This window comes from Lactuca serriola, chromosome 9 (genome assembly GCF_051521515.1).
Source record: "Lactuca serriola cultivar US96UC23 chromosome 9, Lser_US96UC23_V15, whole genome shotgun sequence".
In the NCBI taxonomy this organism is placed as follows: Eukaryota; Viridiplantae; Streptophyta; class Magnoliopsida; order Asterales; family Asteraceae; genus Lactuca; species Lactuca serriola.
In genome coordinates this window covers 124,202,709-124,214,807 of record NC_136416.1, presented here as the reverse complement: position 1 = coordinate 124,214,807, position 12,099 = coordinate 124,202,709, and the positions used below count along the sequence as shown (strand labels likewise).

The 12,099-nt window shown below is 31.4% G+C and overlaps 1 protein-coding gene across 1 annotated transcript; it reads right to left on the bottom strand.

The window, feature by feature from the left end:
• Positions 1 to 5,371: 5,371 nt before the first annotated feature.
• LOC145076078 (protein FAR1-RELATED SEQUENCE 5-like) lies at positions 5,372 to 11,866 on the bottom strand. Its single transcript, XM_079022086.1, has 6 exons — positions 11,739 to 11,866; positions 8,295 to 8,346; positions 7,471 to 7,856; positions 6,579 to 7,144; positions 6,358 to 6,473; positions 5,372 to 5,383 (listed from the first exon to the last, which is right to left on the bottom strand). The coding sequence occupies exons 1-6, from the start codon at positions 11,864 to 11,866 to the stop codon at positions 5,372 to 5,374; spliced, it is 1,260 nt and encodes a 419-aa protein (XP_078878212.1).
• Positions 11,867 to 12,099: the final 233 nt, after the last annotated feature.

Genomic DNA, 12,099 nt, shown 5'->3' with positions numbered 1-12,099 from the left:
CTTTCTAAACTGCGTCGTTTGCAGACTGATTTACCAATACTGTGTCATTCAAAATTAAAACCCCAAATTAGGGAAGACAACAAAACACATCTCGTTTTGGGTGTATGTGGTCGTATATTCAGATGAGACGAGGAGATGGGAGCGGATTCAAAGCAATAAAAAGATATTGAGGGCATTTGTTGAAAGAAATCGAGACACAGAAGGTGTAATTGAACGTGTGTAGGTTCTCGATCCCATGTGTTGCTATGTGGTCACGGGAACACAAAAAAAGAGGGCAACCGCCGATGTTGCCGGTGCTGACCATCGGAGACGGCGAAGGCGGCGTACAGCCGGAGGTGGCCGGTGAAAGATGTAAGTGTAACCAATTTCGTATTTCTGCTATGCATGTTCAAATTGTCGATTCATATGAAGCCCTAGTCAAATTTCCTTTATTGTTAATTTACTCACTCACCAACGATTGAAGCAATTCAAAGGATTTATTTATTAGTCCAGAACATTAAAACGAAGAAAGTGTCACAACTAGGAATTCTGATGCGTTGTAAACACTTAACAAAGAATGACAGTGTAGCTAAAACTTGAAAACATGTATGGTGTTTGTTCAATGACAACAAAATTCCATCAAATACCCTATACAAACATTCAAATAGTCAACAAAAGTTGGAAACCCTAAAAATCCCGGTTTAAGTCCATTTTGGACAAGGATTTTCTTATTGGGCCTAATGGACCAATAAGCTTCCAATTTGACTATTTTGGGCTTAGAACTCTTAAATGGGCCCTAATTGGACCCATTTGCATGAAAATTGACATTTTGGGCCTCATAAGCCTAGAATGGACTAGTTTATCTCTAATGGGCCTTATTGGGCCATAACAAATCTAATTAGCCCTAATGGGCCATAAAACTCATACTTTGATGAATTTGGGCCGTGAACCATCTCCAAAGACCAAATGGGCCGAAAATCATCAAAATGGGCCCATAATATGGACTCAAGAACACAAAGGCCCAAACTATTCTTTTTCTTCTCCCTCTCTCGGCCCAAGTAGAAAAAAAAAAGGGAAATTAGGGGATTAAGGAGGATTAGCCACCTCTTTATTACCTATGGGATTTCTATGCAAATCTCACATACTTCCATGCATCCATCCTTTCACCTCTCTCTCTTCTCCTTCTCTTCTTCTTATCTCTCGTCCAAAGGGAAAAACACACACACACACACACAATTCACTTAAGCTTCTCTCAAGAACTCATAACAACTTCTTCACTTCTCCTTCAAAATTTTCGAGAGTTAGGGCTTTTCAAGAAGGTTATTCTACAATAATCATCATCATTGGTAATTACTTCATCAAACTTCTTCCTAGCTCACACAATTTTTATGATCTACTCTTTAGAAGCTTCTTAAGTTCGAAATCAACCCAAGAAAGCTTTGCTAGGGCCAAAAAATAGCATCAAACTCTTCCCTTTCTTCTTCAAATCGAAAACAACAAGCAAAGGTGATTTCATACCTCTCTCTTTTCGGTTTTCACAAGTTTTATGGGCGAGAATACAAGTAAAATGTGTAGATCTATGTGTATGTGTATGTTATGTGTGATTTCATGTGTTTATGTGGTAAATATGTAACAAAAATGAAAGAAATCTTGAGATCTATGGCTCAAGGAGGAAGATAAACATGATATAAGATATATTACACTAAACAAGTCAAGAAAAATTACCCTCTAAGGTGATAATAATCATATTGCAACATAAAACTCATTTTTGGACTATATTTGTCGAATAAACAAAAGTTGGGTTGAAAGTTGTCATTCACGTTTTTCTTAAGGACCAAAAAAGTCAAAACAGTAAAAATAAATGTTTTTATGAATATTATACTCTTTAAAGGACTAGAAATGTAATTTGTAGCTTAATGGGCCAATTTTTGGGCTTTTCGGCCCATAGGCTCAAAAATTGCGAAAATATGGTTTTCAAGGGATTGAAATGGTAAATTTCCCAAAACAGAGGGTAAAAAGGGTAAACAAAACTGTTACAGGGGTTAAAAATGATTTTTTTTCCAAAAAGGATAAAAAAATGTAAGAATTTCGAAATTTGGGCCAAAATTGTAAAAGTTGCGAAAAGTTTGGACTTTAACTGAAAAACTCTTTACTGAAGGGGCTGAAACTGCCAAAGAGTAAATTTTGAGCTAAAAACATTACTTAAACAAGTATATGGGTCAAAAATGTCAAGAAAATGCTTTAAGGGCCTAAAGTGTCTTTTTTTTTTTAAAAAATGAGGGACTAAAATTGTCATTTTTATTAAAGAAGGGCTGAAAAGGTCAAAACCAATATTTTGAGTCAATTATTTTATTATTAAGATATTTGGGTTAAAAATATCAAATTACGACTTATGAAAATAGAATAATTAATATACATATATTTCCAAATATCGTTATAAACAACCGACCAACCTCGTGCCGTTACAAATTTAACAATTGTTCAATCAAACTTTCTGACATATACAATACCTAAAACAAGTAAATATTCAAATCTTTGGGCTTGAAAGTTTATAATCATGCTTATTGGGCCTTCGTGACCCAATAACATGACGTTTGGGCCCAACGATAATAATAAATGTTTATTGGGTCTCATGTAACCCAATTACATGCTAAAGAGACCCTCAATGGCTTTCACATGCTATTGGGCCTTAGTGGCCCATTAGCATTGCTAGTAAGGTCCAAATAAATCAAATGTGAAATGGGTCAACGTGTCCTTCGTATACCCAACAGCCTTAAATAATACACGAAATTAGCAGGACCTTGTAATCCTCTTCTCCTCGTTTGTTAGGCTTACCTTCAATTCAGTAAACAAATACAGGTCGTTAATCAATGGTAATCAAATTCAATTTGGATTCAGTGAGTAATAACGGGCGGCACCTTTATGGGTCGTTTGTAGTATGTACTTATAATCAAAGTCTCCTGAAGGGAGAGCGAGAGTTTGTGTATTGATCTATACGGGCATGACTCCCCCACACCTCAGTTGTTCGCTACAGTTAGACTCGGGCAGTCTAGGGTGAAAAAATCTTAAGATCAATTCAGGCGTTCGTTAGAATGCCAAGACAGACGAACTAGTCATTATCATGCATGGTTATAACGACTCACATAAATAAATCCAATACTATCCGAGTAATCAAGGAAAACCATAATCATTCGTTGTGATGGTATAACAATTCGAAACAATTATATTATATTATGTTATCGGAAAACATCGGGTTTTTCGAGGAGATCAACACCATTCACTTGTACTTTTCAATAACTATCATGCAAAACTTCTCATTTATACACGCTTTAAAATCACTCACGTACAAAACTATGGATCTTCACACTTTGGTATAAATAAATTTCTTTTCATAAAATATCGGATTTTCTGGGTTTTATAAACTATACAAAACATTTTCAAAACAACCCTCCTTATGAACTCACCAACATTCCATATGTTGACGTTTTTCAAAATAACTTGTATTCTTAGGTAACAGGTAACCTGAGGAGTAATACCAAGTATGTTAGGGTGTTATGCTTTTGAAAACTTTCAAACAATTTATGCTATGGATATGTAATGTTTAAACAATGTACTTGATGTGAACAATGTCAGTTGTTATGTATTAATGCATGGTGAAGTTTATGTTACGTTTCATGTATATTCATTGTGATGATATTCAATTTGAGTCACGCGAGCCCTCGGACGTTTTCGTCGTGTGGTTCGGGGGTGTGACAGAAAGACCATTCCTTTATGCATTAGTTATTTGTACTGTATTCATGTATTTGAAACAATTATGAGCTAGTGAATAAGAAAGCCTGTTCCTTTTTTTGTTTTTGCTTTATAACTTAAAAGTGTCCTCACATGTTTTTCCATGGATACTGATGTGAATTTGTGTTAGTAACAATCCAATCCCCTGCTTAAGAACAATAATAATTTAAATAAAATAAAGTCACATCTCACAAAGAAAATGGTTTGAACAACAGAACAAGAATCATAAGGCCTTTCTTTTATATGTGTCAAGTTTTTGGAATGTAAAAATATTATGATGAGCTTAAAACTATTACTAAGTTGTTTACTTGTATAGTTATAGTGCGTGTATGTGTGGTTATTTTATTTTAATATTTGATATATATGGTTTGTTGCATTGGAACAGGGGAAACTTAACCTTCTCACTGTTGCCAACATCTAACCTATGCATATCCTTTCTTGGAGATGATGGTGATGTAAAGCATCTTTCAACCTTAAGAATATATATATATATATATATATATATATATATATATATATATATATATATGACTGCTCCTCTATCGATTGAGGGAATCTGCATATAATTCTGGTGGTATTCCCATAATTCTCCATTCATAGTATAATTAACTCAGTTTTGTTATTCCAGATTCAAGATCGCATTGGACCTTTTACTTCAATAAAACACTAGAAATCAAGAACTTTATGAGAAGAAACGGGTTTCCATCTAATTTGGTTACTTACAACATGTTTTTGAATTATTATTGTGATGTATTGATGTTGGAAGAAGCTGAAAAGCTAATGAAGAGTATGGAACGAAGTGCACATCATGTAGGTAGCCAAGCATATTGCCTTTAAAAGTGTTAGGTTTAATGGTCTTTATTCATGCTTGGAAGATTTGAAAGTTCATTGTCATTAGTTGTAATTAGTTGTAAGGATTTTGTAAGTTTATATATGGTGCTACCATATTTTTGGTCTTTTTGTTTCCGTTTGTAATATGTACATTCCCAGCCATTAATGGGGTTGTTTATTATAATAAAACTCTTATTTCAAATATCAAAAAGACTATGTTGATTACTAGATACGGTTACTGTTGCATTATACTTATTAACAACATTATATTTGTTGCATTATACTTGTTGCATTATACCTATTAACATAATTACACTTTCAACTCATTGTAAAAGTCTTAATAAGGCATTAATTTCTAACAAATAATAGCAGCTTAAGTTTATATTTAACACCTATACTACATACTTTCTTTTTCAACCCTATAACAGCAGCTTACTATTATTTTTTAACCGACAATAATATTGTACTTTCACTTTTACCCATACTACCCATGTCCTTTCATTTTTAATATATAATAGCATCATACATTCCTTTTTTACACATAATAGCATCGTACATTTATTTTTCACACATAATACCCCCGTATTTCATATTTTACACATAATAGTATCATATTTACATTTTTTACACAAAATACCCCCACACTTTCATATTTTACACATAATAGTATCATGTTTTCACTTTTTACACAAAATACCCCGTACTTTCATATTTTACACTTAATAGCATTAACCATTCAAAATTTTCATTCCAAAATAGCAACTTACAAGATTTATGTCCAAAACTGAAAAAAAAAAAAAAAAAAAAAAAAAAAAAAAAAAACAATTAACCAAAACTAGTAAAAAGAATAATCAACCAAAACTGGAAAAACTGGACAATTAACTAAAACAAAATGTCATGAACCATCTAGATTTTTCACTTTCTCACATCAACTACATATCTCATCAATTTTTTTCTTGCAACGATTCATCTACTTATGACATGAAAATATAAATAGATATAAATATAAGAACTCTAAAATCATGAAAAAGTAAGTTAATACTATGAGTACCTTTCTTTTAGAACAACTAATAGCATAATGACCCAATCCTTGACATTAAGAGCATGTTCGTTTTTTTGGCACTTCTAAAGAAGACTTGATTCTACTAGCAATTTTAGGACACCCTTTTGTGTTAGTTGGACAAGGGGATCTCGAACAGATAACTGAGGCATCATATCAACTTGTGAAATTCTCACACAAGAACCTTGAGATACGTTCTCAACTGGTATAGGTTTTTTTTGAATTGCTTGTTCTTGTAAGAGCTTTATCAATATGTTATTTACATTTTATATTTCTAAAGGGGAGTCTTTTGCTTGTTCAATTACTTTATTAAAATTTGAACGGGCACACCATAACGTGTAAGCACTAACTCCATTTTTGTTATTTATTTCTTCGAGTCCGATGCTACGTTTACCCACCTTATATCTAGCATTAAGGGTCCACCGAGGTAAAATGTAGTGACTCGAAAGTGTGTCAACATGCCTCTTCTTCATCACACATAGACTATGTTTGCATAAAATCCCATATGTCTCATACTTAGCACAAGAACATGTGACATGAATCTTGTTTAACAAACAAAAGCTAACAATCTGTCAATATTTTTTGTCAACGTCCAGTTTCCCAACTCAATACTGGATTTCTTTTGTACTTTTGCTTAGAGCCTCATGCGTTAAATTGCTAGTAGCTTCTATCCATTCTTTTTTGAAAATCTCAAAAACCTTTCGAGTATAACACTCGCCTGCTTTTGCTTCAATTGGATGTATTGAGGAAAGAATCGGCCTCGAGTTCATAGTTTTGAAATCTTCATCTTCTTCGGCGGCCCTTCGTGACGAAACTGCTTTGTCATATTGTATTAAAAAATCATTCAACATGGTACTCAAGTTAACAAAATCATCAAAAAATGAATTAATACTCTCACTTCGTCCACTTATTGTCATACCGGCCAAGAAAATATCCTTTAAAAAAGCTTTAGCCCAATGTATTCGTTGGTTATACATATCAGTTATCCAACAATTGTTTTCGAGTTTATACTTATCACGTATAACTTCCCACCTCGTTTCAAATTCTTCAATTGTGTCACTCATTACCCATTCTTTATATGATTCTTGAAAATCACTATAACGGGAAACGTATGGTCGGAGGTGCTCCAATTCATGCTTTTTTATATGCCATGCACAAAAGCGATGTTGAACGTTTGGAAAAACTTTTTTTATTGCATTACCCATAGCTTTGTCTTGATCAGTAATAATAGAATTTGGATACTTGCTAAACATACATTTTAGGAAATGCTCAAACAACCATACAAAAGTTTCTTCCTTTTCATTTTCTAGCAACGCTCCACCAAAAAGTATAGACTGCCCATGATGGTTCACCACAGTAAATGGAGCAAAAAGCATCTTGAATTTATTTATCATATAAGTGACATCAAACACAACATCTCCAAATTTAGTAAAATCGTCTCTTGATCTTCCATCCGCCCAAAAAATATTTTTAGGACGCCCGTCACTGCACAAATCCACAACATAATACTGATCATTATCCACCAATGCTTTATCTTGTAGATGTTTAATTAGTCCATAGAACTCCCTTCCTCTGTTGTGTTTTCGTTGCTCAGATAATACATCAACGCATTGTTTTGAAGTTACATCAACTTCATTTGAGGTTTTCATTGTATTAATGGCCTTTTTAATTTGAGAAGGTTTCAACCCTAATTGATTAAGTTGCACCATGAGAGTGTACGGTGGAACTTCGCATGAGACCGATGTTTCATCACCTTCGTTAGTGTGATGCTCAATTCATGATTGTGTGTGTCGTCAAACAAGTCCACAAACCATTTCCCATCCTTCTTTTTTGAAATTTGAAGCATTGGCTTACATCCGACTCTAACTTCTCTACGACGTTTTTTCTCATTTCCACTTGAAATATTACCGTCCTCCCGTTTAAAACCTTCTTTGTCGCATACAATTATCTTTCGATAAGGTTCATTTGTTTCCTTATTTTTGTATGTAGTATGAATACGTATACCAAATCCAAGTACAAATGCATAATCATTATAGAAGGCGTACGCATCGCCGGTTGTATCGAAAACCTTTCCCAAAATGTTTTCATCATTAACTTCATCTTTGTCACAATCAACGATCACATCGACCCAATTTATTTTTTCAGATTCATATGTTGCTATTGACAAACCGACTACTTCAGTTTCATTCATTATGTACTGCACAAATAGAAACAATTGATACTAATCAGACAATAGTAATGGCAAAAAAAAAAAACTTCAATATAAAAACTAGAATTGAATGGTAAATTAAAATAATCAGCAATAATGAAAAAATAAATCAGGAAAACTTCAAAATAAAAACTAGAATTGAATGATATAAACCTGCAAGTGTAATTGCAAGGTTAATTACGTATTCAACTCTTTATTGTATGAATGAAAAACATTAAATTGAAAGTGTCAATTATTAATTATTACTTATTAGAAATTCTAGAATAAATCTATCACTTTTGAATTTAATGCAATTATTTAATTATCTTTCATTCACCTACGTGTGTATTTTCTTCCGCCGCAAACTCCAAAGTGAATCCCTAAGTACTGTAATTGAACTTATATGAATTTCACGTAACAAAAGATTTTGAAAAAAAAAACACGTACCTGAGAAACCAAGGAATTCATGTAGCAATCGAACTTGAAGAATTTCACAAAACTACACACAAGAATGAATAATCAAAAGAAAATCTTTTGAAAAAAATTGATTCAGGAAAATATGTAATTTTTTATGGAGGATTCGTTTCTTTCAGCAAATCACGTACATAGCAATTGTTTTTTGGAAAACACTTAACAAATGACGTAGTTTAGTATGTTTTTATACCAAAGCTTAGGTGGGGCTGTAACATATATTCATTTATATATATATATATATATATATATATATATATATATATATATATATATGACAACTTTAAATAATATATTAAAATAAACGTTAAAAATATTAAAAGATTTTTAAATCTCAAAAACAAAATCAAATAAATATAGATAAGAATAAATAACAATATGATTTAACAAAATTTTAAAATATATAAATAAGTTTATAAACAATATTTATAAATTCTATTAAAATAAAGAACAAATATATATATATATATATATATATATATATATATATATATATATATATAGAGAGAGAGAGAGAGAGAAAGAGAGAGAGAGAAAGAAAGAAAGAGAGAGGTTCATTTAAGACCATGTTAATTTTCTGAGATACATAGATGTGATCTTATCCACTCATCTTGAAGAATAAAAAAAATATAAAATGCAAAAGAAAAAATGAAAAATCCGGGAATTCTTTTGGAATTTTTTTTTTTGTAATTTAGTTTACCCAAAAAAATTAATAAAAAATAAAAAATAATAATAAAATTACATAAATATTCATATAAAATTCTTAGAATATTAGAATACTCTAGTATTCTACTAGAATTATTAGATATATTAATATATTCTAATATTTTACTAGAATTTTTAAAATCGTTATATCATTATAATATACTATTATAAGTGTTTCAGTATTCATAGTCTAATATTCTAGTACAACATTTGAATATTCTAACAATTTTGTTTTAATATTTATACTATAATATTTTATTAAAATGTTTCATGTATATTTAAAAAAACCGTTATTTTTTTATTCTTATTCTTATTTAGTTCTGTATAATATAAATGATGAAAATAATATTTTTTTTAAAAAATAAAAATTTATTTATTTATTTACATTTTACTATTTTTTATCTCCAAATAAATGGATAGGATTGCGTCCCATATCTTACAATATACTTATGGTCTCAAATAAACATATATATATATATATATATATATATATATATATATATATATATATATATAATAATAATAAATCGTTAGAAGAAAAATAAAAAATAGATAAGGTAGTCTTTTTTATATGGAACACGGACATGCAATGTAATATTCAAATACAGAAATATCAACTTTTGAACATGTTTAACAAAAGTGTAAATTTGATCGAACCATAATGACTTGATCATTAAAATTGTAAGATGTTTTTTATGTGTTTTATTTTAGAACTAATGTCCTTGTCTCCCTTGCAACAAGTTTATTTATGTTTTCGGATAAAATATATGTAATGTTCTTTTACATGCATATCATTTCTATTAGACAATTTGCTAAACGGTCCATGTGGTTTCATAAATGTGACACTTTATAAATATCTTTAGATAGTGTTACATCGAAGGCCCTTGTTGTTTTAGTTTTTTGTGATTGATCCATGTGGTTTTATTTAGGTACAACCCCACTTTTTTCCATAGGATTCCACCTTATCGACTTCATCTTCCCAATGCCACCCTTCATCTGAATCGAACCTAAAGCCATCATAGGGTTTTCTCAACTAGAGGGTTTGGACTTTGATGAAACTTTTGCTCATGTAGCTAGATTGGAAGCAATTTTACTTTTCTTGCTTACGCTTCCTATATAAATTTTAAAGTTTTTCAGATTGATGTAAAAACCGCCTTCCTTCATGGAGATCTCAAGCCAGAAGCCTTTCTTAAGCAACCACTTGGTTTTGAAATTAAAGAGTTCCCTAATCATGTTTACAAGTTGGATAAAATTGTCTATGATATGAAGCAAGGTCCCACGCCATGGTACGATACGTTGATGGCATATCTTCATCATAATGGATACAAGTGTGGTGCAACTGATAACACTTTGTTCATTAAGCCATTTGGGTTGGACATTATTATTACTCAAGTATACGTCGATCTCAACCTCTTCAGATCCATAGATAAGGCGCTAAGTGAAGAATTTGTTGATGTTATGTTAAAGTTTTTTGAGATGGGATGATGGGTGAATTATCTTTCTTATTAGGTCTCCAAGTTAAACAACAATACAAAGGAATTTTCATCAATCAAAGCAAGTACATCACTAATATGTTAATGAAATTCTCATTCTCCGATTGAAAACCTGCTAAAACTCCAATGTCATCCACCCTGGAGGTATTAACTAATCCATCAGGGAATGAAGTGAATCTTGCACTATATAAGGGAATAATTGGATTTCTTTTGTATCCAACTACCAGTCGTCCTGCCATCATGTTTACCACTAACATGTGTTCTCGTTTTCAAGTAAATCCTTATAAACCACATCTTCTCATTGTAAAATAAAATTTTCATGATCTAAAGCACACATGCAACCTTGGACTATGGTACCCTTATGTGTCTGAGTTTAATTTAGCCGGTTACATTGAACCCAATTATACAGGTCACACTCTAATCAAGATGAGTGCATCTAGAGGATGTCAACTCTTGGGAAATAGATTAATAAGTTGGTCTAGCATGAAACAATCATCAATGGCATGTTCCACCACTAAAGCCGAATATGTTTCCATTGGAAGATGTTGTGCTCAAATTCTATGGATTCAAAAACAACTTCTAGATTATGGTTTCAAGTTATCAAATACTTTCATCCGTTATAACAATACCAGTGTTATACTTATCTCTCAAAATCTTGTTCAACATTCGAAGACGAAGCATATTATGATCAGACATCATTTCATTAGGGACAATGTATAGAAAGAGAAGATTGAAATTATGTATGTTCTCACTACAAACCAACTCACTGATATCTTTACTAAGCTACTAGATGAACATAAAATAATATTTCTTATTGGTGATTTGGGTATGTTATCTATGCCTTAAGGTTTTTCTTCTTTTTTATACTTGATGTACTTTATATTTCTCCATGCTGATCTCTTTATATTTGTGTTATTGTATTTTTATTTTTATTTTTTTGCTTATCCTATATATATATATATATATATATATATATATATATATATATATATGTGTATGTGTGTGTGTGTGTAAGGGAAAAAAATAATATACAAATTCAAGCTTTCATACATAATATTCACTATCTATTACATAGTCTATCTCAAATATCATAGTAACTTTGAGAATCATTTATTCACTCTTGATGCACTCAAAGGTCTTCTTCATCAAAACACAACAGTGATTTGTTACACCATAGTGAACAACAAAAACATTACCTCTCTTCTCTACTAGCCTTCCTAACCACAATCCATCATTGTATCTTGTATCCACTGCATCTCCTTTTTCTAGATTCACCATCACCTTTGGAGGATATGGCCCTAGCTGATCAATATGTGTAACATATTGCAAAAGCACTCCATTTTTGTTCATGAGCTTGTCAAATGTAACAATATACCTATCTTTCTCAATTCTTGACACCACTTGGAGTAATAAGAACCCTTGTAATTTGGTTCATTCATTAGCACCTCTACTTTATCTCCCACCGTAAAAATCATTGGGCATGATGCTCTACTACTACAATATGCTCTATGAGGTGTACCTTATAGCCTTATCAAGAAAAAGGAAATTGAAACATTTTGTGCTTTACAAGACTTCATTAATTT

What these genes read in the sequence shown, in the direction of transcription:
- LOC145076078 (XM_079022086.1), bottom strand. Translation starts at nt 11,866, where the DNA reads ATGAACAAAAATGGAGTGCTTTTGCAATATGTTACACATATTGATCAG. An exon ending in AGATACAATGATGGATTGTG is followed by an intron (nt 8,347 to 11,738) that starts GTTAGGAAGGCT and finishes TCTTGTGTGTAG; the next exon opens with TTTTGTGAAATTCTTCAAGT. An exon ending in AAAGGATATTTTCTTGGCCG is followed by an intron (nt 6,474 to 6,578) that starts GTATGACAATAA and finishes ATGACAAAGCAG; the next exon opens with TTTCGTCACGAAGGGCCGCC.